Source organism: Paramisgurnus dabryanus, chromosome 10 (genome assembly GCF_030506205.2).
Source record: "Paramisgurnus dabryanus chromosome 10, PD_genome_1.1, whole genome shotgun sequence".
NCBI lineage: Eukaryota > Metazoa > Chordata > Actinopteri > Cypriniformes > Cobitidae > Paramisgurnus > Paramisgurnus dabryanus.
In genome coordinates, this window is record NC_133346.1 from 2,967,975 (window position 1) to 2,995,943 (window position 27,969).

The 27,969-nt window shown below is 37.0% G+C and overlaps 5 protein-coding genes across 7 annotated transcripts in view; 4 read left to right on the forward strand and 1 right to left on the reverse strand.

The window, feature by feature from the left end:
* Positions 1-1,229, forward strand: part of slc4a5b (solute carrier family 4 member 5b) — a 31,133-nt gene extending 29,904 nt beyond the window's left edge. For both annotated transcript variants that reach the window (XM_065263471.2, XM_065263472.2), the window contains 2 exons: positions 328-445; positions 557-1,229. In XM_065263471.2, coding sequence (XP_065119543.1) covers positions 328-445; positions 557-558 — 120 coding nt within the window. In that variant the 3' untranslated portion in view covers positions 559-1,229. The remainder of the gene's footprint in view (positions 1-327; positions 446-556) is intronic.
* A 1,108-nt stretch (positions 1,230-2,337) lies between these two features.
* Positions 2,338-10,654, forward strand: vps37bb (VPS37B subunit of ESCRT-I b). The gene is made up of 4 exons (XM_065263464.2): positions 2,338-2,507; positions 4,702-4,873; positions 5,838-5,908; positions 7,812-10,654. The coding sequence occupies exons 1-4, from the start codon at positions 2,403-2,405 to the stop codon at positions 8,241-8,243; spliced, it is 780 nt and encodes a 259-aa protein (XP_065119536.1). The 5' UTR covers positions 2,338-2,402; the 3' UTR covers positions 8,244-10,654.
* tuba7l (tubulin, alpha 7 like) lies at positions 9,503-12,861 on the reverse strand. Its single transcript, XM_065265597.2, is given in 7 exon segments — positions 9,503-10,838; positions 10,841-10,979; positions 11,061-11,169; positions 11,171-11,191; positions 11,193-11,466; positions 12,256-12,472; positions 12,841-12,861. Coding segments are annotated over 7 exon segments (912 nt in total). The 3' UTR covers positions 9,503-10,707.
* A 387-nt stretch (positions 12,862-13,248) lies between these two features.
* Positions 13,249-17,470, forward strand: sec14l7 (SEC14-like lipid binding 7). The gene is made up of 12 exons (XM_065263453.1): positions 13,249-13,394; positions 13,482-13,557; positions 14,281-14,324; positions 14,457-14,519; positions 14,614-14,802; positions 14,916-15,011; positions 15,104-15,164; positions 15,240-15,323; positions 15,411-15,517; positions 15,593-15,732; positions 15,964-16,133; positions 16,309-17,470. Exons 1-12 carry the CDS (start codon positions 13,299-13,301, stop codon positions 16,416-16,418), a joined length of 1,236 nt encoding a protein of 411 aa, XP_065119525.1. The 5' UTR covers positions 13,249-13,298; the 3' UTR covers positions 16,419-17,470.
* A 117-nt stretch (positions 17,471-17,587) lies between these two features.
* Positions 17,588-27,969, forward strand: part of cnnm4a (cyclin and CBS domain divalent metal cation transport mediator 4a) — a 29,495-nt gene continuing 19,113 nt past the window's right edge. For both annotated transcript variants that reach the window (XM_065263431.2, XM_065263441.2), the window contains exons 1-4: positions 17,588-19,067; positions 21,049-21,192; positions 21,514-21,648; positions 21,730-21,899. In XM_065263431.2, coding sequence (XP_065119503.1) covers positions 17,699-19,067; positions 21,049-21,192; positions 21,514-21,648; positions 21,730-21,899 — 1,818 coding nt within the window. In that variant the 5' untranslated portion in view covers positions 17,588-17,698. The remainder of the gene's footprint in view (positions 19,068-21,048; positions 21,193-21,513; positions 21,649-21,729; positions 21,900-27,969) is intronic.

The following is a 27,969-nucleotide window of genomic DNA, read 5'->3' on the forward strand; positions in this document are numbered from 1 at the left end:
AAATAAAGAGCATACTGTTGCCTACTGTAGTATGCCAAATGTTTTTTTTTTAAATCTTTGTAACGTAACCATCACAGTATGTGTTCCATTAATGGGTCCTTAGCCTAAAAAATGTTAAAAAAACCTCTTTTTTAGATTAATTACTTTGGGGAAATTTGTCATATTGCATTGTTTTTTTTTTACATAATTCCTCTCTATTTTCATATTAAGAAAAAAAATACTGCAACATTTTCTTTATTCACCGGTTATGACCCCTTACCCTGGTTAGACCCCCGTCTGATATGTACCTGCTTGTCTGTTTGTTTCTGTGATGTCTTCTACTCCCAGTCAAAGAGTCCCAGAGATTCCCAGCTCTCTGTAAAGATTCCTCTAGAGCTCATGAGTCCATCAACTCATCCACCATGTTTATCAATCCCTCCTAAATCCGATCCATCACCCTCTGACTGTGAGTAAATCTAATGCATTATATTCTTGTATGTCTGTATCACTGATCCAACGGTTGAACCTAAATCTTATCTCATTACTGTCTGTTTTCTTTAACGTTTGTGCTGACTAGAAGTCTGAAGTCACCTGACATGGATGAAGTTCCTGAGCCTTACAGCATCCCAAAGCTTCCGCCTGATTCTTGATCTTCACACATAAACTGTTTGTCCTCACACTCCTCATGAGACACATTCACACACATACACATCACTGCCAGTTTTACAGTAAACACACAGATGCATGATATTTTTATGTGCATGACCAACGCAACAATTGACGCACGTTTCCAAACCCACACTGACCAGTGAGTCATTCGAACCTTGGATCTTTCTCAAGATTAAATCTTTCACAGAGCTGCTGCCAGTTTGGCTCGTATGCCCTGATGAGCTCACAATGAACATTCAGTGCGTGTTTTAGATCAGTAGAGGAGATTCACACATGTATATTTAGATAAGAGTGATGCAATTAAAATGATACCTGAAGAAATAACCATACGCAGCAGAAGAGGGTTGAACTAAGTTAATGATTTTATTATCCGATCATGTATGTATTTGCACTGTGTGATATTAAATATGAATTTTATAGGATATAGTAAGATGATCACAAATAAATTGAATTGTAGGTAAACAAATAACTATGTCTAGTTAGTAGAATTTATTTGAATTAAACGCATTATTATTTTCAATATAGATTTTGGGTTAATTTTGTAGCATTTTCTATTTAAAAATCGGATGAGAGATATTTAATGTCAGAGTTCTTGTTTTTTTATTTGTTGATTAGTTTTGTTCAAATAAATAATAAAAGAATGTTTAATATCATGTGTTTTCATTTAAGTTTTTATTCAACCAGAAATTAGTTTATCATGCTGTTTTTAAGTTGCACTATAAAATAGGAAAACATATAGACGTAAGATGAGATTTTTTTTGAAGCTTTTTAAACACCTTTCCAACTATACTTGACTGACTTAAAATAATATAATAATCATTTGATTTAGTGTAGCATTTACAAAATTGGGGTTTGTGAAGCAGAATTGTGGAGGGTTCCAAATAAAAGATCAATTCAAATGAAATCCTAAAATGTAAAACAATATTTTAACATAAAAACCTAAACAAAACAGTAACTATGTTACTATATATATATATATATATATATATATATATATATACATACACACACACACACACACTATAAAATTGACAGATACGCTTTATGTACCAAAAACAAAATTACCAGTTAAAGGTACAATAGCAGGTAATAATAACAATAATGATGATGAATAACTGATGAAAAATAAATGTTTGTTTTTTTTAAGTTAAACGTGCAAATGTGCTATTATTAAAATATATTTACCTCAAATCTCAGGGGGTACTTCAGGCAAATAAAACGTTTGAAACCCCTTGCCCTATACGAATGTATTATAGTGACCATATAAGGATATACCATATATAGAGAGATTTAATAGTTAATTTAATAATTTCATTTCATTTAATTTTAATTATTACAATACACAAAAGATCAAAACACAAAAAAAAAACTAAATAATATTATGATTTTCTAATATAATCTTTAGTAACTATGATACTTTGGATGAAAATATGATTGGATGAAAAGTATTAACGTTAAATACTAAAATGCATTTATACCAGAAAATACTGCTGTATTTATTTATTTAAAAAAAAACATACAATAACGTATTAAAAACAACTAATCCATATAATTAATGTAAATCTCACGTCTGTAAAATTAAATATAGTATCGTTTTCCATGAATGATCCCCTGACGTCCGTCTGCGTGACGTCACGCTGATTCAAGCGCGCTGATTGGGCTGTATTTACTCGACTTCCGGTTGCGGAACAACATGAGAGGTTTCCCCGCATCGGCGGAGACAGACGGAGCACAATAACAAAGACACGGGAGAAATGTCCGCGTTTGAGAGCAGATTTCAATCTTACACCGCCACACAGCTGAATGAATTACTGGAGGACGATGACAAACTCCGTCAGATTGTCAAGGAAATGGATGAGGTGAGTGATTGATTCCCGGGCTGACATTAAAAGCCTGAGTTACGATCATGATTTCCTCCTTGCTGTTGACAGTCAGTGTACACAGACGATCAGTGACAGGTGTTTTAATGTAACACTTTTAATTGTGCTCTGTATACATTTTATTTTTGACTATAGGACATGTTAATGTATTAGACCGTGTAAATGAAGCTGGTTAATGAGCAAAACCATTAATATACGGAATAACAATATAATATTGTGCTACAAAATAAAGAATGAATGTGGTTGATGTATTCTTCATGTGAATAGAGAGTCCAAATCTCTTCTGTACTCATTGGCAGACATCCAGCACCTGTTCAGACATTTCAGTATTAGATTCATCAGTACGGATATTCCTGTAATGTGATTAAAAATATTCATTATAAATGTTGAGATTTATGGGTGATGAGCCACTTGTTTTCCTCACTAGTGTCCAATTCAATAAATAAATAAATAATCATTTTCACAACGTTTTTATTTTTTATAAATATTGTTGAAAAACACTGGTTTCAAACTGGGGGCGAGCCCCACATGAGATTGTGCCAGTGGGTGCCCACAGTTTATGATGACATTTTATAAAATACATTAATTGATCATAAATTCTGTGTAATTAAACCTAAAAAAGCCAACAGCATTGCATTGTATCATTTAATATATTTATTTTAATTCAATTTTTTTTTAAAGTTTGATATTGTTTATGTCATGAATTTTCTTTAAAGGGGGTGCAAATGGAAGCATCCTACATAAGAGGGTGCTTGCCAAAAAAGGTTGAGAAATACTGGTCTAAGCATTTTGCTGTAATCGATAAAATCAATCTGTTTTTGATATTAAGTTTACGGCTGTCACAATTATTAAATAATCGCCTCATCGTGATTGCTTGACCTCATCGCGATGATTTCAGATCACTGCAATGATTGCACATCTCTCTAAAAAACACAAGGGGGAGCTGCAGCACCTGTATAAACAAGATACGATTTCTTTTAAATATGTGTTGTGTATTAAAACTTACTGCCAGATAAACCTTGCAAAAGATTTAATTTAAGTTAGGGTGACCATATGTGCCATTCTTCCCGGACGCGTCCTGTCCAGGATTTCGGTGCGTCTTCCGGAAGTCGTATTTGTTGACCGCATACGCCATTCAGTTAAAAACATAAGATATACAATCGTAGTTTCATTTTTACCTTAAAATGTAACGGTTGCTTTTCTGTAATAATAATAATAATCCTCTATGACGTATACCGTCGACAAATACGACTTCTGGAAGACGCAACGAAATCCTGGACAGGACGCGTCCGGGAAGAATGGCACGTATGGTCACCCTAATTTAAGTAATCATGACAAAGTGTGAAATTTATTTAATAAACAAAAAAAAATTTATGAGAATTAAATGTCAAAGCAATAAAACAGACAATTAATCGTCATAAAACAGGCAATTAATCGTCATAATTGTCGCAATTTATTAGACAAATAACCGTCAGGCAAAATTCATAATCGTGACAGCCCTAATTGAGTTGCTATATTTTTTATTATTTTAATATTTTTTCCCCTTATTTATTTATTTTTCTCATGATGAAAAATATATGGTGAATTCAGACAGTGGCGGAGATGTGGTTTAAATACTGGGGATATGTTGATATGTCTACTGTGTATTTTTTATTAATAATTATTTGAGGGGGTTGTAATTGCTAATATTGAGGTTACCTCCTCCATATCCCTGGGAACTAAATTTCCTACAAACTAAAGCTAAATTCTGGATAAACCGGACACTTTGACAGTCATCCAGAAGTGAAAGTGTCCCAATTTCCTTGAATTCACCAATCATCCATTCAGAGGTGTACACTTATATTTATATGATTATATTACGGTCAGAATGAGTCAAAGTTGTCATAGAGGTTTCTGTGTATTTATGGATGTTATATCCTTAAATGTAGGCTGAAGAGTTTCCCCCCTAAAAGTAATAGTTCACCCAAAAATCTAAATCCTGTCATAATTTAAATCCTGTTGTTTTAAACCTGTATAAGTTTTTTATTTTTATTTGTTGAACACAAACAAGGATCTTTAAATTATAGATGCTAAGCACACAGTTAACTCATACAGGTTTAAAACACCATGAGGGTGAATAAATGATCACCTAATGTCGATTTGGTTCTTTTTGACCCTGATGGTTTTGTGACAGATGCAGGACATGCAGCAGAATAAAGAGCTGACGATTGCCAGTAATCGCAGTCTGGCAGAACAGAATCTCAGTCTGCAACCTGAACTGGATCATCAGAAGATTCAGTTGACCAAAAGCTACTGCTGTTTACAAGAGCTTTATGATTCCTACCAGCTCCGCAAGTCCACACTAGGTGAGCATCTTCAATTAAATTTGATATTTTTTACTATGTTTGCTTTTTTGTCATAAAACCTAGATAATAAACCATCCAGGCGAACCTGTTTGTCACATGATTTCTATTCATCGCTGATTTGCTGATACTACAATATGTAAACACATCATGTGATCAGATCATATTTAGATTAAACATCTATGCTAAAGGTTTGTATTTTATGTGGTGTTCTATTTTTACTTCCTGTATGGTACTTTGTATTTCATGCCGTAGCGAGAGAAACCGTTTCGTTTTAAAAGCAAGTGTGTTTGTCATGGTAAATAAGGGGTAAGACAAAAAGACTACAGTTTCTTGGTTACAAAGGACTGCTTGAGTTACTCCACAAAGCCAAAGCAGCAGAGAAAGTCTACACGGATGTTATTAACATTAGAAAGCGCGTAAAGATGTTTTAACAATGCAGGGAGTGTTTGTTATGGTTTAATGTCTGAGGATTATATGGATCTCTTCAGTTACCATCAAGGACACTGAGTACAATGGCCTTGTTTCTATTAAAGGAATGCAAGATGCAAATCCTTATAGCTCAATATCAGGTGTCTGTTTTTGTATGATGGATTGACTTGAATGTGGTATAGTTTGGTAAAAGGGTCTTGTTCGAAACCTCGTGTTGACCACACAAAGGCAAATTCTTGAGTATATTCTTGATCAATATAATATATGTAAAGATATAAAGACTACATTTAAACAGAACTGTAGAAAACAAAATCACAAATGATTTGAGCTGGGTTCACAGGATGCAAACTCTCATTAAATTATTTTAAGTAGATTCATGAAGGGTCATTTCTCCACTAAACACTTAAGATTTAGTGTAGTGTTTCATTTTGAGGATATCTTTTTCATCATTTGACATTGAATTGAAATTGATTTACAGATGAATATTTGTATAGATTATTTGAAATGTAATTATTTGAAATGTGATCATTTTCAGGAAGCAGTTCATTAGACACGTTGTTGGCTCTTTTGCAAACAGAGGGAGCAAAGATTGAAGAAGAAACAGAGGTAACTTTTGTGTTGAACAATTGAGTTTAATTAAAGATACAATTTTTCTGCTCTGATACCGATATTTTATTACCTAGCAACACATAAACCGATATTGATAGTTTTGCTTTTCACTTCTTGTTTCAAATTGTCATGGAATTCCCAGCTGTTTTGAAACAATTGATAGTGGGAAAAAAGGATTACTCCACTTTTATAAAAAAATCCCAATAATTTACTCACCCGCATGTCATCCAAGATGTCTTTCTGTCTTCAGTTGAAAATAAATTGTTTTTTTTTTGTTGAGGGAAACATTCCAGGATTTTTCTCCATGTAGTGGACTTTAGTGTAAACTGTTGAGGTCCAGTTTTAATGCAGCTTTAAAGGGCCCTAAACAATCCCAACCGAGGCATAAGGGTTTTATCTAGCAAAATAATATGGAGGACCACAAGAGTCATGCAAAATGTAACTAGATGTAAAAAGAACTTCAATATTTAATAACTAACTGGACAATAAAAATAGCAATTAATACATTTGTTTAAAAATTCATTAATTAATCTATAAATAAATAGACAAAGTTACAAAAAAAATCATTATGTAACATTTTATTAGGCAATAAAAAGGATTTATAAACTGGAGTTATAAATTGAACTACAAATACAGGTTTAAATTAGGCATTTGAAAGGGCATTTCCGTTTATCATTTCTGTTTTCATTTTCCCGATGGTTCTCCTTATTCTTTTCGCTATTCAATTTGCTTTTCGTTTTAGCCTCTCTATTTAGCTTTTCGTGACTCTTTGGGTCCTTATCCTAGATCTGTAAATCTGTGCATGGTGTACAATCAGAGCCAATCAGCAAGCTTGTTACACCCACCTGGCCATAGCTAATTTGCATTTCTCATTTGACCATTTTCAAGGACTCAAAGAGGTTAAACCTGTTTTTGTAGTTCAATTTATAAATCCAGTTATTTATTTCTCTTTTTAAATTGCTTTTTGAAATACATTTTGAAATTCCATTATTTAATTAAGAATTTATAAATGCAATTTAAAATGATAAACTTATTGAGTGTTTTATGTTGTTTTTGTAAATTGTTATATTACTTTGAACTATTTAATAATAGATTAATATTTCATTTCTACATTATTTTTATAATCTCACTTTTTATTGCGTAATAAAAGGTGACATAATGATTTTTTTTATCTTTGTCTATTTATTTATAGATTAATAAATGCATTTTTAAACAAATGTATTAGGTTCTTTTTTTATTGTCCAGGTAGTTTTTAAATATTGAAATTCTCTATTACATTTTGCATCACTCTTGTGGTCCTCCATAAAATGATCGTCATTTTTGCAAAAAAAAAAAAATTGTATATGTACTTTTAAACCACAACTTCTCGTAATGCACTAGCATGTGAAGCGCCAGCGCAACCTTGCGTAGTTACATCTAAAGGTCACGCATTACATATGTGAAACGATAAACTGACTCAAAGACATTAATTAGTATCACTTCACATACAACAACGTTGGAACGGTCCTCTTTCTCCACACTTGAAAACACAGAAGCGGTTGTTTTGCATACGTCATGTGTGACCTTCCGACGTGATTACATAATACACATCACGCGACTAGTGCAAGTCGAGAAGTTGTGGTTTGAAAGTACTTATCTTTTATTTTTTTGGCAACAATGACGATGGTTATGCTATAAGACCCTTATGCCTTGGTTGGGATTGTTTCGAGTCCTTTGAAGCTGCATTGAAACGGTAAACTGTTGAGGTTCACTAAAGTCCACTAAATGGAAAAAAACTTAATTTTTTTCTCAACTGCACAAAGAAAGACATAAACAACTTGGATGACGGGGTGAGTAAATTATTAGAATTATTTTTATGAAAATAAAATATGAAAGTTTCTCTTGCTTTTGTATTTTATAGAACATGGCCGACTCTTTTTTGGATGGAGCCTTGACTCTGGATGGCTTCATCGATGACTACCAAAACAAGAGAAAGCTGGCTCATCTGAGGCGCGTGAAGATCGATAAGCTACGGGAGATGGTGCTAAAGGGCGTTCAGCTTCCTCAAAGTTCCTCTATGGATCCTTCACATCCTCAGGAAGCCCCTAACTCCTCTTTTCAAAGGCTTGCTAATGGTTCTCCAGCCCATGGAAGACCCACACCGACATCTCAACCATCAGGGCAGCCCCCACCATCGTCCTACGCAGATGCTCGCAATCCTTATATCCCTCAGAGCGCCGGTGGTGTCCCCCTGCCAAACATGGTACCTTCATATTCATGTCCATACCCACAAGCCCTCTCTCAAGGACCTGGTGCTGGTCTTCCTCCACAGGCAGGGTTTATATTGCAATGATGGTCTTAGTTTAAACCCTTTCAATGTGAAATGTGATGTTTTTCTTTAAATGCACTTTTATCCCTCCCACAATTTTTCTAACAGAAACTGATCAAGTCTGCAAAATCCATCTGGACCTGCTAACAACGTAATATCAATTTTAACATTTGGTTGCAAAAGGGGTAGATCACACAGAATAGTTTTCTCTATGGGCAGTTAGCGTTATGCGTGGTGTTTATGCACGCCGAACGCCTCGCATTATTGCCACCTGCCATGCCACACTTTTTTGCAGGAGTGCTCTGAGCGCCTGAAGTTGAAAAAACAGAGGAAAAGCGCCCGACGTCATTCGTGTTTTTTCCATTGTCCAATCGAATGAGGGCCTTCTTGCTCCTACGTGTTTGTGCAGCTCTCATCCTCGATCAAGGTTAAAGCAAGCGCCAAAGTTTCAAAAGCGCCAAAGTTTCAAGAGTTCTCACGCTTCAAAATTCACAGCTGTCACAGCTTCCTAGGTGGTTGCTCCACTGCTATTTTTTAAAGTAACCAAAAAAGCAGTGCAGCACACTGCAAAAAAGTATTTTCAAGAAAACATTTTCTTAGTGTTTTTGTCTTGTTTTCAGTAAAAATATAAAAAAATTCTTAAATTAAGATGCTTTTTCTTGATGAGCAAAACGACCCAAGAAAGTAATCTGCCAATGGGATAAGCAAATTTTTCTTGAATTTTTCTTGAATTTAGTGTTTAAAAAAAATTCTTTTTTGCTTACCCCATTGGCAGATTTTTTTGCTTGTTTTATGCACAAAATCACTTAAATTTGATATTTTTGGTCTATTTTCTTGGGTCATTTTGCTCATCAAGAAAAAGCATCATAAAGGTGCAGTGTGTAATTTTTAGAAGGATCTCTTGAAAGAAATGCAAAATAATATACAAAACTATATTATCAGTGTTGTATAAAGACCTTGTAAAATGAACCGTTATGTTTTTATAACCTTAGAATAAGACGTTTTTATCTACATACACCGAGGGTCCCCTTACATGGAAGTCGCCATTTTGTGCCGCCATGTTTCTACAGAAGCCCTTAACGGACAAACCTTTTTACTAAGTTGTCTCCGACGATGAAATGTTTGTCCGGTGCGGCTATCGTAGCTTCTTTATGCATTTCAAAAGCAAGGGTTGAGCAGTGGAGTGAGCCGTTGGTTGCAATTCGCAACCTCACCACTAGATGCCGCTAAAACTTACACACTGCACCTTTAATTTAAGAGTTTTTATGTATTTTACTGAAAACAAGACAAAAATACTAAGAAAATGTTTTCTTGAAAATCATTTTTGGCAGTGCATGCCTCAGTTCTGTGTGATCGACCGCTAACACAAAATACTGTGAAAACTATTTATCAGAAAATAGTAACGTACACCACTTAAAAGCAGAGGGGGAATTGAATTTCTCTGTAAATATCCCTGCATATGATCAAAAATTGTGACCCTGCCTATAAAACCCAGCTAAAGACATTTTCCTACATAAAATATATGTAAAGAACATTGTGTGAAAATATAACCTTGACATCTTTAATATTGACTGAGTAAGGTCATGTCAAAGATTGAAATTCAAGTAATTAAAGATGCTGGATTTCACAGACATGGTCACAATTAAAGTTAAACGCGCATGAATAAAGACCCTGTATTTGTGTGAAACCCTTCACATTGTCATTGTGGACAATAATCACATTTTGGATTTTTGGGTAAAAAGTGACCAACAACCAAAGATACACTCCACCTTTTCCATAAATACAAGTACATATTTGCCATGTGGATTTGAATGTACCATGTTTGTTGGACCTTATTTTTTGTAATTTAATAGTGTTTAAATATACTTGTTGCATTAACAGAGCAGACTGACAGTAGGTAAAGTTTTCTTACCGCTAATCACTAAACAGTTCAATTATGCTATATATAAACTGTCATAAATAAACTACTACAGTAAATAAGATGAATATAATAATATTAAATTAATCAGGACCCTGTTTACAATATTTCCAACATGTAAATTGATCTATTTTGGCATTTTCTATGTCTGTCCCTGCAGAAAAATGCAGATGTAAAAATGAAATTTGTTGTCATGCTGGGCTGTGGCAATTCTTGTGCATGTTTTATAAGACTGATGTTATTATGCAAGTACAAAAGATATATAGATGTGAGTAAGGGTAAAATAAAATGTGCCTTGCGACAGAACAAACAGGTGACATTTAATGAAAAAAAAGCATTTGATGACACTGTGCTTTGAGAAATCTTCAAAGCCATCTACATCTTTGTTTCTAAAGAAGATTATTATCCAAAACTGTTTAATCTATAGTGTGCTATCCTCCTGTAACACTCCTTATGTAAAGTACTGTAAATTGTAGCTGTTTTAGTGTCTATTGGTGGCTAGATTTTTTTAATGCTTATTAACAAATGCCTAAACGTTAATAAACTGATATTCAGAACATTAAAGTGTATTTATTCTTCTCCCTCTTCGACTCCCACCTCTTCGTAATCTTTCTCGAGAGCGGCCAGGTCTTCACGTGCCTCGGTAAATTCGCCCTCCGACATACCTTCTCCAACATACCAGTGTACAAACGCCTTTTTGCATACATCAGATCGAACTTGTGATCCAAACGGGCCCAGGCCTCGGCGATGGCTGTCGTATTACTCAACATGCAGAGTGCCCTTTGAACTTTGGCCAGATCTCCTCCAGGAACCACAGTTGGTGGCTGATAGTTGATCCCAACCTGATTTGGGTAAAACGAAAGTGTTTAATGGAATGAAATTTACAAGCCATAAATGCTTCATAATAAGAGAATGAATCTGACCTTGAACCCTGTGGGACACCAGTCAACAAACTGAATGGACCTCTTGGTCTTAATGCGTCCTATGGCGGCATTGACATCCTTTGGAACCACATCTCCACGGTACAGCATGCCGAGGGTCGCACTTGACCATCAGCAGAGATGACTGGGGCGTAAGTGACCAGAGGAAAGTGGATGCGAGGGAAAGGCACAAGGTTGGTCTGGAACTCTGTCAGGTCTACATTGAGAGCTCCATCGAAGCGCAGGGAGGATGTAATTGATGACACGATCTGGGCGATGAGACGGTTGAGGTTGGTGTATGTGGGCCGTTTTATGTCCAGGTTACGACGGCAGATATCATAGATGGCCTCGTTGTCCAAGCATAAAATCGCCAGGGAAATAAAGAATGCAGTGGCAGCAGGCTGGGTTACTTGTTATCCTCGTCCAGAACAACTTCATACCATTGGCCTTGGATTTGCGCAACTGGCACGGCATCCTGCGTTCCAAAACGCGGTTGGAGCAATTGATGGATGCCACATAAGAATTAAACCACCTGGCCGGAATAAAGAGGAAGACTTCAATTACAAACAGTATTATAGCATCCAAATGCAGGCAGTGTGTGACTCAACAGGTCGATTTCTTAATATTTTTGTGGGCTACCCTGGATCTGTTCATGACACTCGTGTTTTTAAGAACAGTCCACTTTATTACAATGCTCAATATCCCCCAGCTGGTTACTTTCTTCTAGGTGACGGTGGGTATCCAAGTATTGATAGGCCAATCCGAGTTGTTACACCATATAAGCTGCCCTTACAAGGACCAGTGGAGGAAAGGTTCAATCGATGCCATTCACGAGGCCGAATAGTAATCGAGCGAGCTTTTGGGATGATGAAAGCAAGGTGGAGGAGAACATTGTTCTCTGCTTTAGAGGTAAAAGTCGCAGGTGGTAATCGCATGTGCATTCCTGCATAATGTGTGTTTAACGAATGGGGATGTGCTTGAGCCGGACGATGCACAGGATGCTTAACCCCCCTGCCCACCACCTGATGCAGCGGACCCCGTTGATAGGTCTGCAGTCCAGTTCAGGGATAGACTGGCAGTACGGGTTTCTGCTCCTCTTGGTGTGCAGCAATAACCATGCCAGCAAGGTTTTTCACTGACAGACACTTTGATTGAAATTGTGTATTTTGTAATGGTTGGTAATGCAGTGCACACTGACCCACAACCGTGGGTTCCAGGTCGACGAACACAACCCTGGGCACGTGTTTCCCGCCGCCGGTTTCGCTGAAGAACGTAATGAAGGACTGATCTCCGCCGGCGGTGATTTGGTCGCTTTGTCCGTCCGCCTGGATGCCGTGCTCGAGGCAGTAGAGCTCCCAGCACGCGTTACCGATCTGAACTCCCGCTTGACCAACGTGGATAGAGATACACTCTCGCTGAAAAAAAAAAGGTTCAAAATTTACTTTAACAAAAGTCTGTCTCAGTAATACATTAACAACCCTTACGAAAATTAACCATGGTTTTACTACAGTTAAAACCAAAAAACTATGGTTACTGTAGTAAAACCATGGTAGCCACAAAATAACCATGCTTTTGACAACCATGGTTTTCAAAAACCGTAGTTAAACCATGGTTAGTTTAGTAAAACCATGGTTTTGCGGATAGTAATCAATACACCAAAAAACCATGGTTACTACACTTTTACCACAATAAAACCATGGTTAATTTTTGTAAGGGAAGTCTAACAATCAAACATTTAACCGTATATGGTCGTAGGCTTGGGTGAAAAAAAGCACAGAACTACCTGACTAGTAGTTAACGTCATGCAAAAAGTGTTGCTTTTTCAGATGCGATAAATTAACTTACCATTTTAAGCAAATATTACAATAATGACAAGTGTATATCGTTTGTAAAACCGGTGAGTTGTGATCAAATTAATTTGTAGTTACTTGGCTAAGAAAGTCCAAACGGTTTCCAGTGCAAAATAATGTTTTTTTAAACTAACGGTGTAACGGCTTTTTTCAAGGAACTACGTCATCCATCCTAAACGATCATTAATTGGCTTATTTCTGTAACCTAATAAAATATGTCAGTCAATATGCTAAAAGTTTTAAATAGTATTTTAATTAATTGTGTAATAAAATGAATACATTTATAAGCAGAATTAAAATATTAGTAATGGTACGTTAAGTATAAATATTTTGGACGGATAGATGAGCGCGTGCGCTCCTCTCGTGGCCGTGTATAAATAACAGGTGCACTATGCACAAGAGTAGGCTACATTACAGTCTAATTACAGCCAGTATGAGCGGACGAGTAGGAGATCTCAGTCCCAAACAAGGCGAGGCTTTGGAACAGGCAAGTGCAAGCAAAAAAGTATTTTGCTTTATTTTATAATGGAAGCATGTTATTGCTGTTGTGTTTAAATGTGATTTATTTGATTAGTTTCGTGAGAGAATAGATGATGTTTTTGACCAGCTGCCCATTCAGAATGATCATTACCTGCTCCGCTGGCTAAGAGGTGACTTTAAGTTTTCATAATTCAGGCATTGCCTGATATATCGTGTAAATTATATTTTATTATTACATGCAAAAATAAGCTGGAAACGTTACTGTACATTAGTGATGTTAAATCATTATATTTGACTTAATTCTGCATATTATTTCAACAAATAATTGCTTTCATTTTGCAAATCTTGTTTAATGCATCTATCAGTTGAACTGTTAATATCATCTGAATTATCTTTTCATTCAAGTGTTTTGAATGTTGCAATTATTATTTAATGATTTGCTTTTAATAATTAATTTGATACATTATTTAATTCTAATTATTACAATTTTCTATTGAAAAACCCACAGTGATCGACCACTAATCTGACTACCCTATGGCCTTGTGTGAAGTGTAAAAAGTTATTTCTGCGAACTGTGTTTCCTTAAACCATCTGCTTTATTTTAACCACTTTATCTAAAAATCGATATTCTCTGTGCAAAGAACATCCAAAAGCCATCTGACTTTGTTTTTTGAGAGAGAAGTTCAAGGTGACACTCTTGTAAATCCATACGTGTTTCAGACTGTTGCAAAAATTATTTGCTCTTACCCTCTGAGCTACTTTACAATATCCTAATCCTAATCCCCATCTGCATTCACTATTATTTTATACCACATCTGTTTTCAAACTAGATTAGACAAATATCTCAGTTACGTTTTGACATTCTCAGTGTTTTGTTTCATATTCTTTTGCAGCCAGGAGCTTTAATGTCCCAAAGGCTGAGAGCATGCTTAGAAAGGTAATGAGGTCCATTTTGTTCTTCTTATTATAAAATGCATTTGTGGAAAACCAAATTTAACCTCAATACAGTTTATCCAAAACTTTCTCATTGGAATAATGAGTTACATAAAACAATGCATTTAAATTTCAGAACCTGGAGTTTCGCAAGCATATGAAAGTCGACAAAATCATCGATAATTGGAGGCCACCGGAGGTGCATCAAAAGAGTCCGCCTGAATTATTTTCAATGTTCAAACATTAAGATCATAATTGGATTCAGCAAAGAGATGTTCTTCTATTCTGTTCAGGTCATTGAGCAATATGTGTCTGGTGGGTTGTGTGGTTATGATCGTGAAGGAAGTCCAATCTGGTATGACATCATCGGCCCTCTTGACCCGAAGGGCCTTTTACTATCGGCCAGCAAACAAGACTGTCTCAGGACCAAAGTCAGGGATGCTGAACTTCTACGAAAAGAGTGCGAAAAGCAAACTGCAAAGGTACTCCAAGAGGAATACTTTATATTCTGAAAACTTTTATTATACGAACCTCAGGCTGTCTGCTGCAGTGATGTATTTTCAAGGATTATTGTTTTGTTTCTTTCGTTCCTCAGCTCGGCAAATACATCGAAGGGATCACCATCATTTATGACTGTGAGGGGCTTGGCATGAAACATCTGTGGAAACCTGCTGTTGAGATGTATGGTGAGGTAAGATATAAAAGACACCCAATAATAATTGTAAGAAATAAAAAAACAATACTGAAATTAGTCACAAAATTTAAATATATTTTTCTTTGCAGGTTCTGACCATGTTTGAAGAGAACTATCCAGAGAGTCTTAAAAGACTGTTTATTATCAAAGGTCAGTGATATGAATGTCACTCTAAAAAGCATCACATCGTGTAAGTGAATTTCATGTTCTGATTCTTTTTTACAGCCCCTAAACTCTTTCCTATCGCATACAACTTGATCAAACATTTCCTTCGTGAAGAAACAAGGCAAAAGATTATTATACTGGGTGGTAAATTGTCTTATTTTGTCTTTCTAACATTGCACACTCCAGTGCATTTATCGCACAGTTTAAAATCTCTTTATCTCTAATCTAAAGCCAACTGGAAAGAGGTTTTAAGGAACTATATAGATGCAGATCAATTACCCGTAGCTTATGGAGGCTCCAGAACCGATCCTGATGGAAACCCGTACTGTAAGACCATGGTGAGGAACGATATACTGACTCTAATAAAAAATCGTCATGTTTTGTTGCCCTCTCAACTTTCATCTCTTCCATAGTTAAATTATGGGGGAGTAGTGCCGAAATCGTATTACGTGCGGGAATCTATAAAAGTCCAATATGACCAAAGCATCACTATTGGTCGTGGTTCCTCCCACCAGCTGGAGAATGAGGTTCTCTTCCCAAACTGCTTATTACGGTAAATCGCATCTAAGTTAATGATTTTTAATAGGCTACTTATTACCATACTATGTACTCTTTTTGCAGTACCATTTAAAAAGGTCCTAATGTGTATCATTTAGATACCAACATCTACCTTTGAGGTACTAATATGAAAGTTTTTAGGTCCAAGGTGTACTTTTCGTACACAGCTAGGGACAATTTGTTGTCCATTTTTTTCTGACAGTGCAGTTTTATATTTGGTCCCCAGATGGCAGTTTGTTAGTGAAGGATCTGATGTTGGTTTTGGACTTTTCCTGAAGACAAAAGGGAATGACACAAATAAAGGGGAAGCCATGCAGGAAATCCTTCCTGTCCAACGTTACAATTCCCATCTAGTGCCAGAAGACGGATCTTACACCTGTGAGGATCCAGGCATCTGTGAGTTTGTATTGTATTAGTCTGAATCTCTGCCTGTAGGTTTTTGGATATTTTTGAGTTTATTTGTGTGGATTAACACAGTAATATTTTCAGGAACCTTTCTGATGTACAATATGTGCAGTCGGCTTGTTCATTATTTGTATTAATGAAGGTTTTAATATCTTTTCCTCTGCAGATGTTATAAGATTTGACAACACCTACAGTGTGATTCATTCGAAGAAGATCAGCTTCACTGTGGATGTGCTCCTACCCGAGGGAAATATAGTGCCTAAAAAGCAGGCATGAATCAGATCCCAGTGGAATCAGACCTTATCTCAAATTACATAAGATCACTCACAATGTATTAATTTTTAGTACCCTATGTTTGAACCATGTAAATCGAGTAGTTTTGTGTAATTGAACAGTTGGATCGTTGTGAAATGTTATTCGAAGGGCCGGTTTCCCGGACAGGGTTTAGATTAATCCAGTTATATTTGCTTTCATGTTATATAAGTAGTTTTTACAAACATATCTTACAAAAAACAATACTGGTGTGCATCTTGAGACAAAACAATAGCACTGAGGTATGTTAAGATAAGTCAGTGCAAAATGTTTTTAAATGAAGACAGCTCAAACATGCAGTTTCGTCTGGGACTAGGATAAACCCTGTGCGGGAAACCGCCCCACAAATCATGTACTGTACTTTGGCAGTCCCTAAATGAAGCTCTATGAGCATTTCCAAAATCTGGAAAGTGAACATGTTGGCAAAGTAAATCTGTCTAAACATAAAATACAGTCAACACTCAAAAGTAAAACTAAAAGCAAACCTCAGCAAGCAGTATTTTGACATACAGTTATAACTTTGAAATATGTTTTTGTATGAAAGAGGCAGAAATGCAGACAGATGGAGACTCCAGGTAGGCTATAAATGTTAATTATGGACTCTATTTTATCATCATAATGACTTAATTTAATTGTCAGTAATTTTATTACAATGAATTGGAAGTTAAACACATTTAAATTTAGTTGAGGCTTATAGTAGAAGAATTGAAATATTTAGCTAGAACAAAAATGACGCATTTTTTTAAATGTGAATAAAATACATTGATCTAAAAATAAAAAACTATATAAAACACAGAAGTGCTGATGTTGATGTTTCTTTATAACACTAGAGGACGCACGTGCCATGTGCGTTTACGTAACACCACAGCACTGAGCCTCGAGCAATAACAAATCAAGGCGATGAACGTACATTATTTGTACATAATCGCAAACCTGTTTAATGGTCACATTTATAATCTGTATCATGACAAGTGGACGTATTACCACGGTGTAATAAAACTGGATATATATATATATATATATATATATATAATCTCCTCAGAGTTGACGTTTCTTCATTGCATATACAAACACATTTACAACTTTTATCTGCATAAGTAATAAAAACAAAGCTACACCTGGCCAGTTTCGCGCGGTGGGCGTTGCGGAATCTGCATTATGCCAATGAGGGGGCGTGCGCGCGCGTGGAGGCAGTGATGTGACGTCAGGTCCAGCCTCGCGGACGCGGAGAGAGCGCAACAAACATGGCGACAGAGCGGAGCGGACAGAGGTGTCTTCTAACTTTCGTCGTGGTCATCTGGGGCTCTGTCGGAGGGCGAACGGAGACGCCCGGCACCCAGATCCTGGGCATGCGATTGGAGCGGAGCGATAAAGCGGCCGGGACGACGGATGACGGCATCATCCAGGTAACGGAGGAGAGCAGCGTGTTGCTCAGGTTTTACGGGATACACCTGAGCCCGGACGCATCGTCCCACATCAGGTTTACGGAGTACGCGGATGCGAGTGACAGTGACGCGTTGAATAGGACTTGTGAGGATTTTACCAAAGACTTGAGCATCAGCAGCTTTATGAATGTGAGCAGCAGCAGGGGTACGTCAGGTTTGGTGAGTGTGTATGTAAAGCCACTGCGTAGAAGTGAGCACGAGAAGACTTACAGCTTGTGCGTCAGACAGGGTTCTGATGATAAATGGTACCTTTCGGATGATCTTGATGGCAGGTTGGTGGTTGTGGAGGAGAAAACATCTCTACTACCTCTTTGGCTCCAAGTCATCTTGGTGTTGTTCCTGCTGGTGCTGTCCGGCATGTTCAGTGGACTTAACCTGGGACTCATGGCTTTGGATCCAATGGAGCTACGGATCGTGCAAAGATGTGGCACCAATAAGGAAAAGAAGTACGCGAGTAAAATCGAGCCCATCCGAAGCAAGGGGAACTATTTGCTCTGCTCCTTATTGCTGGGAAATGTGCTTGTTAACACCACATTGACCATTCTGCTAGATGATTTGATCGGGTCTGGGTTGGGCGCAGTGGCGGCTTCAACAGTCGGCATTGTGATATTTGGAGAAATCGTGCCACAGGCGCTGTGTTCGCGGCATGGTTTGGCTGTGGGTGCCAACACCATTGTGGTAACCAAGTTTTTCATGTTACTCACATTTCCGTTGTCATTTCCAGTCAGCAAGCTCCTGGATTGTGTCCTTGGGCAGGAGATTGGCACCGTGTACAACCGAGAGAAGCTGCTGGAGATGCTGAAGGTCACCGAGCCATACAATGACCTGGTCAAGGAGGAGCTGAACATCATACAAGGTGCCCTAGAACTCCGAACCAAGACTGTAGAGGACATCATGACGCCTCTCAGTAACTGCTACATGATGCCCACCGACGCTATTCTCGACTTTAACACCATGAGTGAGATCATGGAAAGCGGTTACACGCGGATACCGGTGTATGAAACGGAAAAATCCAACATCGTAGATATTTTGTACGTCAAAGACTTGGCTTTCGTTGACCCGGACGACTGCACAACACTTAAGACGGTCACCAAGTTTTACAACCACCCCATCCATTTTGTCTTCCATGATACCAAATTGGATGCAATGTTGGAAGAGTTTAAGAAAGGTTAGTTTGTATTTTGTGTAAAATATCTGCTATTGACCAGTTTAAAGCGAACGAGGGCTCCAAGCACAAGTTGTTTTTAACCTCCTATTGATTTTTATGGGTGCTCAGCCACCCCTCTAGGGCTGAATCAATAACCATATGCTCACTGTATCATCTTTCAATCAATATGAAGCTCTTCCTGAAATGGCAAAGGAATCCCATGCTGCTAAAAGCACCTGTCACTCATTAAAAATACACAACATCATCCGGTCCACCAATCAAAGGCTTTGCCCTCCAGCTGTGATGGTTGGCCACACCTCCCATTGATTTTATCCTCGGATCACCCCAAGCGTTTCTGCATTTTTCTATCAATTATACATTGATAGAAGATGAGTTTATTTATTATAACTTATTTATTAATCATTAATAATTATGGTGGTACATTTGTGTACAAACAGTACTGAAAATTTTTTGAATTTGTATCCAGACTATTGATGGGAGTCCTGTGGCAAAATATTGATGATTAAGATTTAAAACTATGGTTGGGTGCGTTTTTGGAAATGACTCCCTGTCTGTTTTTATCCCTACCAATCGCTGTTTTAATGCAGATGTGTCACTAAAAGATAAACCCACAACACAAGCATGTGTTCAAATTCATATACAAGTTTCATTAGTGATAATGATTCACAGCCTTTTAAATAAATGTTTGTGAACAAGCCGATAAAAATATAAATACATATTCTTAAAATATCATCTGTGATTCAGCTTTTCATAGCCCTGACATGCCTATCATGTTTCTGTCTTCAATCTTCTGTTTTCTTTTTTTTAATCTCATTTGCAGACACCACACTCTAAAAAACAAACGGTGCTATATAGCACCAAAACAGTTGCTTTGGATCGTAACGATAGAAGAACCATTTTTAGTGCCATATAGCACCGGTGAAGAACCAGTGAAGCACCAGTAAAGCACCAGTGAAGCACCTGTGTAGAACCATATAGTGCTATGTAGAACCATATGTGGTGCTATATGGCCCCTATATGGTTCTACACTGGTGCTTCACTGGTGCTTCACTGGTGCTTCACTGGTGCTTCACTGGTTCTTCACCGGTGCTATATGGCACTAAAATGGTTCTTCTATCGTTACGATCCAAAGCAATTGTTTTGGTTCTATATAGCACCGTTTGTTTTTTTAGAGTGATGGATGTCATTTCCTCTTTAAAGCTCTTAGGTCTATGTTTACACTGCAAAAAATGATTTTCAAGAAAAAAACGTCTTAGTATTTTTGTCTTTTTTTCGGTAAAAATATCTAAAAATTCTTAAATTAAGATTAAGAAAGCTTTTTCTTGATGAGCAAAACGACCCAAGAAAATAAGTCTAGTTTTTAGACCAAAAAATATCAAATTTAGGTGATTTTGTGCATAAACAAGCAAAAAATCTGCCAATTGGGTAAGCAAATTTTTCTTGAATTTAGTGTAAGAAAATTTTTCAAGATTTTTTGCTTACCCCATTGGCAGATTTTTTGCTTGTTTTATGCACAAAATCACCTAAATTTGATATTTTTGGTCTAAAAACTCGACTTATTTTCTTGGGTCATTTTACTATGAATTTTTAGATATTTGTACTGAAAACAAGACAAAAATACTAGGTAAGAAAGTCATTTTTTGCAGTGTAGTAGCATTGCTTTTCAAATATCCTCTCTTGAAGTCCAAGTATCAGTATAACTCGTGATTGATCCGACCACTTTGATAGCAATAAGAGCAAATTATGAATTATTCATGAGGCTCCGCAGTATTAATTGATCTCATTAATATGCACATTCATGCAGTGCTTTAATCTGCATGGCATTTAAAATATTTTTAGCCCATTTAAAGAGCATCTTGACTCCGTGTCACCTAAATCTTTGTTGTATAATATTTAAATTGCCATTACGTTTTATTCACATTTCATTCCAGAGCTTGGCATGTTTAGTGTGACGGTTTGCCTCAATTGTTTCTGTCCACAGGTAAATCCCACCTGTCTATTGTTCAGAAGGTGAATAGTGAAGGTGAGGGAGATCCCTTCTATGAGGTTCTGGGTCTGGTCACACTGGAGGACGTTATCGAAGAGATCATCAAATCGGAGATCCTTGATGAGTCTGATCTTTACAGTATGTTTATATGAATGGTTCTTCATGTGATTTGTTGTCATTTTGCATGTCAAAATATGTTGGATGTTGTGGGGTACTGAAGTTAGACTGTCGCATTTTAAAATGCATCATTTGGTCATTACTACAGCAATGGTCACTACATGGGTGATTATATAATTATGGTATTCATTGTCATGGATAACAAGATGTTATAGGCCATAGCAATCTAATATTATAAGTGTCTGAAAATCATGTTTTTTGGCGAATTATTATATGTCAGTTCTGATCATAATGGCATTAATTACTTGAATTATTGATTAAAAAATATATATTTTTTGCAAGCTGACAATCGTCACAGGAAAAAAGTGAATCCCAACAAGAACAAGAGGGATTTTTCTGCGTTCAAACATGAAAGCGAATCCAAGGTGAAAATCTCACCTCAGCTGATGTTGGCCGCACATCGTTTCCTTGCCACAGGTAAAGAGCTTATCACCTTAACATGGCAACATCTTATTCGATGAGGTCTAATTCCGGTGTTTGTTACCCATCTTTCCACAGAAGTGAGTGTTTTCAACCCCCTGCAGATCTCGGACAAGGTTTTACTGCGAATCCTAAAACACCCCGATGTGATTCAGGAAGTCAAGTTCATTGAAAGTGACAAGCACTCACAACAGCACTATTTATATCAGCGTGGAAAACCTGTCGACTGTTTCATCCTCATTCTTCAGGTGGGTAAAACTGAATGAACTAAGTCGCAGCTGAATGGGTTGCATTGACTCCACTTTGCCAAACAATACACAATGCATTATGTAAAGAGCATTCTGTGAAATGATATCTTTAATATTGACTGAGTAAGGTCATGTCATGTCAAAGATTGAAATGAATGAGATCATTGCTCAAAATAAAATTTTAAAGCTCCTAATCTCATAATAAGATTGAGACTTCAGCCTGAATTTAACAGACAGGTTCACATATTATTTTATTGTGTTATATTGTTGTAAATGCCTTACTGTAACCAAAATGTTTGTTTTTTTAATTGAGGAGCATAAGGGGCGATTCACATTTTGCGTCTTTTGCGCGCTCAAGTTCGTTATTTCAAATGTAGGCGCGCGGTATGCATGCTCATAATGAAAGGGACGTGGTCGCGCTAATTTTTTCAAGACGCGTCCGCACCGCATCGAGTTAAAAACATTCCAACTTTTCAGAATGCCGCAAGTGCACCGCAGGTCATGTGACAAGAACCAACCAACGGTCACATTTTCCGCGTGTTTTTAGGCGCAAAATGTGAACCGCCCCTAAAGGAGACGATTACCTGAAAACGTCAGGCGGAGGCCGACTTTGGCCACTTGCCTGCGGTTTTTCAGCTGATCGCTTTATTTGCTATGATACTTCTGCTTTGTTTATCAGTCGTTGAACGATGTGCCCATTGGTTGTTGTGATATTTGTCCCGCCCCTCCTTCACTGCAATTGGATGGCCAAGTAAGAAGTGACATTCAGCTAAGTGTTTCACCCAAAGTTGAATTTTTTTTCCAATTTTGGTCGCTCATTGAGGAAAAAACAGCAGCTGCTGGTGTTTTTGAAAAGCGCTGAGCTTACATTGGAAACAATTGAAACCATACGCCAGCCGCCGGCATTAACGCCTTGGTGCACACGCCCCCTTTCAAGTTATGCATAATTAAGGGCGTGGTCACTTGAGTAACAACTGGATTGCCACTGCTGTCACTACCGTTGGTATAGGTGGGCGTGGTTTCAGCAACCAGGCACCTCGGCTTTACCCACGTCCCGCCTATGCCCATTTTTGGTTATCTGGGAGTGAAGCGCAGTGACTTGCTACCAAGATGGTGACGGCTGGCTCCGCCCACTTTGGGCTTGAAAAATGCTTTTAAGAAACCCACGGGTCACATCACGGACACTACGTCAATGTTTTATACAGCATATGGTGAAAACTGATAAATGCATTTTGCTATATTTAAATTCATTTTTTTTACATAAGTAGCAAAGCAAAAAAGACCATTTGGATCCATTTATAAGCATTTACTAAAATTTGCATATGTCTAGTACTTTTTACTGCACTGAAGAAAGTGTATGGATATACACGAGATAAAGAGGATTTTAAAAGTCATGTGTACCCTGAGGCTGGTACATTGTGATTCATCCAACATAACCTCAAACCATTGTGACCTTGTGGAAGTCACTCGCCTCCCAATGTTGCTCCAGGGTTATCCATCATACAACCACTTACAGATCTCAGTCAATGGTCAGAATTTCAAGTGTGTCCGTTATAAAGTAAGTTTTATATGTGCAAAAATAACTCGATTTTGGGGTCACAATATTAGGAAGAGAGTGGATTAGAAAGAGTGATGCTTCCCTTAGCAACTCTGACACGTGGCGGCACTTTGGTGCTCTTCAGCTGTGCCGGTCATGACAGAGGCCGGTTTAAAGTTGCACAGACAGGGCTGTCTCTGACCTCACTGTAGGTTTAGCTAGTATCCAACAGACCCGTCCTTCACTAATTGATCCCTCTTACATAAGAAACAAATTCTGTGCATTGCAGTTTTAATCCCACCTCCCCAGTGACCAATCAAAGATCTGCACTGTGGCCTTATTTTAAAAAACTATCCAATCAGAGATTGAGGGAAGCGGCTACATAGGCAGGCAGATAACGCCTGTACATATTGACTCGTATGTGAACACATACAGTACATTAAGGATCAGCATGATGAATGACCTTTGACCCTCTGCATATTTTCCCTTCATCTGGACTAATATCAGCATTGCAGCCTGCTAGGCTAAAACCGTGGCTTAAGGTCGAAGACAGACAGGTACAAGCTGTGACAGTTCACAGGGCCAACGTTACACACAAGTCCCTGGGGTTTAGTAAATCACGTCCTGGATTTACTCTGATGCCACTGGCGGTCAGTCAGGACAAGGTTAATTCCGTGTAGGCGAGCGTTCGTCACGGTTATAATCGTCCCCTAGCACAATGTCAAACAGAGCACAAACACCATGTGATGTCAGAGTGCATTACATCACACCGTCAACCATATGTCTGCTGAACTTTGGCCAAAGCTCGTTTATATAGATAACTTCTGCTCATTCCTAGAGTATAAGTAGACATTTGCTTGGTTAAAATTTTACTTATCAAATTTTTAACACTTATTGCTTTATTAGGATACCAGTTATTACCAAAATAATGTGTCATTTTATCGCAAATAAGGCAGATAAATGACTATGATAAACTAAAATATGAAAGTCACAAGTTTAATTGAACAAGTATACAATAAGCATTAACATTTTTGTAAATATAAACATTTGGTTAACAGTGCCATGTTATATCAGTAATTTGCTATGCTTTTGTCATTAAAGCAACACTATGTAGTTTCCATGTAAAAATGACTTACAGCTCCCCCATGTGGTTGAAAAGCGCAACAGTGCCTGGTATCATACACTCTTCTGCAGGCAGGGGGAGGGGCGGGGCTGTGTTTCCTACCCCCCACCGCCACTTTCAGAGTGTGCTTGTAGCAGCTAGGAGGCTGCTCAGGTTGCAGCAACAGTACAATTTGTCCAGTTAAAAGTTATTCTATTACTGAAATAATTTTAGATACATTATTTAAAGGTAAAAAAAACTACATAGTGTTGCTTTAACATAAAAAAATGTAGGCGGTTTGACTGTTTGTTTACACAACAATACATTTTTGGGGTGGTGATGGCCCAGTGGATAAGACAAACACCTTTCGTGTGAGAAACCCGGGTTCGAATACACTGTGACACACCATTGTGTGCCTGAGCAAGACACTTAACCCCTAGTTGCTCCAGAGGCGTGCGACCTCTGACATATATAGCAATTGTAAGTCGCTTTGGATAAAAGCGTCAGCTAAATGAATAAGTAGGTGAGAAACGCTAACTTTTGAAGGTGGGTTTCAAAGTGCAAGTTGAAAACGACCCCTTGTCTTCTCCGTGTAAACTACGAAAACGCAAATCTGTGACCGTTAACGGTGACATCATTTGCATGTTAATTCAGTCTATAGGTATGCGCAAGTACAACCAAAACAACAATGCTGTCCTACTGGAATAGTGCAGGACCGTTGCAACTCAAGAGTTAATTAACGATTCTACAGCAATGTTTACTAAATATTGCCACTTTATAAGCTGAGTCTCCATCACTGAGCATTTTGAAAAATCACATTAAAACCATAGACTATAAAAACGTAGTGTCTGTGATGTCACCCATAGGTTTCGTTTTTGAAGCCAATAGTAGGCGGTGCCTGTCATCGCCATCTTGGCCGCGCATCACTCACGGATATCCGAAAATGGGAAAAGAGGCAGGACGTGGTTGAAGCTGAGGTGGCTGCTGAAACCACACCCGCCTAGATCGAGTCTAGTGACAGCAGTGGCTGTTTAACCATCACTCAAGTGGCCACGCCCTTAATTGTGCAAAACTTTAAGGCTTAATATAAAATAAACAGATGAGTTACAAAAAATTCAACCCCTCACAGTTGTCATGAAGGGCAAAATTAGCTATACAGACCAAAAACAATTTTTGTACCAAGCTGTGAACATATTATTTTCTACTGTAAAGTTGGCCATTTTAACATGGGGGGTCTACGGGAATTGACTCCCTTTTGGAGCCAGCCTTTAGTGGCCAGTTGATGAATTTCAGTTTAAATCACTTCCGTATTGGCTTCATAAGAGAGATCGGAAGGTTGTCAATAAATGAAAACGAGTGATGGAAACGCCAAATTTCAAATTTGCAAACAAGTTTTTAAGCTCGCTTGAGGTGGTTTTTAACTTATGCGAATAAAAGTCAATGCGAAAATTGGGGGATGGAAACGCATTTGCCGAATAAATTCTGACGTAGCGAACATTAAACACATGGGACTGATTGTCTAGCTGTTTTTGCTGATGTTGTCTTTTCCATATATGGTGCTGCTAGTGCCTGCATCAAAAACGTTTGTAATCATACAAAAATGCAGTCCTGTCTCCATTGTTTTTAAGCGTGCCTTGTTTTATTTACCGTTGGGTACAAGGTTATCAATACCGCTGTTTTTCGTTTAAACCGCATGATGGAAACGCACCTAATTTGCATTTGTTTGTTTTTCTTTTTTTTTCGAATTTCGAAAAGATTCGCAATATGTTTCTATGGAAACCCAGCTATAGTCTACTTGTAGTAATAAACGTCATCGTCTATATGAACAAAATGGCACAATGCTTTTGCTGTATTGATTGTTTGCATTTATTGCCGTGTCGATAAATGCATATGTGTGCTGGCGTATTTTTATTTACAAAGTAACATCAATTCATCGCCACCTACTGGCCTGGTACATGTAATATGGCGTATTTAATCATCTGTGTAAACTCTGATATTTGTGACCAGAAATTTTTTTAAATGCAAAAGAAAAAGTTTTTTTTTCAGTTTTAACTACGTTGTTGTTGTGAAAACATAGCTTTAGTTTAAAGAACTTTGATTTGCTGGCAAATATCAGGCAATCTTTGTTTGTGTTGTAGTGGCTCCTTGTATACAGATCCACAGCAGAAGAGACTCAGATCGAGTGACCGGCTCTGTTTCATGCAATATAAGCTACAATGATCTGGTTACCTTTTTTAGAGAATGAGAGGAAAGGTTGAGTCTTCACTGAGGTGGAAAATTGTGTGAATTTGATGCCTTTGACATTGGAAATGATGCGTTCACGTGCTGATTTTGGGTTTAACACTTATTATGCTCTCCAATGGTACTTATTGTGCTTAACACAATGACCCATTGGGGGAGTTTTTATTGGATTTTGTATCATGTGGTCTTAAATTATGGAAGCACAACTGTTTCAAGGAAGCTGGTCAAGACCTCAAAAACAAGAAGCGCTTGCCTTTTTTATAATACAGTTTTATTGCTCTCCATGTGGACTCTTATGAGCTTTAGGTTTCAAAACCTCACACAAATGAAATAAAACCATGAAAGCTACACCGGAAACATTTTCATTAGAGCAACTGATGCAGTTGAAAATCAGTTTTGAGGTTCAGAGTTTTTTTTTTTTTTTGAAGACCATGGTGAGCTAATATCAAGTTACCACAATTTTACTTTTGTTACTAACATTTTAAATTTTACAAGCCATACAGCAAATATATAGTTTTTCTGGGCAAAATATAAGTTTGTATAAAAAGTATAAAATATATAAGTTTGTATAAAAAGTATAAAATATATAAGATGTATAAAGTATAAAAGGATCTTTTGGCAGTTGAAAATATATGTAATTTGAACTTTTTTGAACTAAGTTTTTCCTTCAATGCAATGTAAAAATAAATGCTTTAATATATATTTATTTAAAAAAATAATAATTAAAAAATTAATGTGCTGAAAAATATTTTGAAATATGTTTTTTGAAATGTTTACAAAAAAAATTTTCACCAAAATATTTTGGGCCTTTATTTTCACATTGTATTGAAGGAAAAACTTGGTTTAAAAAAGTTCAAATTACATATATTTTCAACTGCAAAAATTTTATACTTTTTATATAAACTTTTATATTTTGCCAAGGAAAACTATATTTTGCCATATGGGTTGTAAAATTAGAAATGTATTTGTTGCCCCTGAAATGCATTTTTAAACATATGTTAATATATGAAGGTTAAACCTAAATATATTTTTAAACTCAAAGGTATATTTAATTAATCTTAACTTTCTAAAAAATGTATTAAGCAAATATTTAAAACATATTTTTTGCCAGAGAATTTTTTTATTTTTTTTGCCTTATGGGTCTAACTACCTTAAAGTCACAGATTGTTTTGTTACAGACAAGGAGGAGT

Bases quoted from the DNA above. Each gene is read 5' to 3' on its own strand.
- vps37bb (XM_065263464.2), top strand. From the start codon at position 2,403: ATGTCCGCGTTTGAGAGCAGATTTCAATCTTACACCGCCACACAGCTG. The intron at 2,508-4,701 runs GTGAGTGATTGA...GTTTTGTGACAG, and splicing joins TTGTCAAGGAAATGGATGAG to ATGCAGGACATGCAGCAGAA. The intron at 4,874-5,837 runs GTGAGCATCTTC...GATCATTTTCAG, and splicing joins GCTCCGCAAGTCCACACTAG to GAAGCAGTTCATTAGACACG.
- sec14l7 (XM_065263453.1), top strand. From the start codon at position 13,299: ATGCACAAGAGTAGGCTACATTACAGTCTAATTACAGCCAGTATGAGC. The intron at 14,325-14,456 runs GTAATGAGGTCC...TTTAAATTTCAG, and splicing joins CTGAGAGCATGCTTAGAAAG to AACCTGGAGTTTCGCAAGCA. The intron at 15,324-15,410 runs GTAAATTGTCTT...TCTAATCTAAAG, and splicing joins AAAGATTATTATACTGGGTG to CCAACTGGAAAGAGGTTTTA.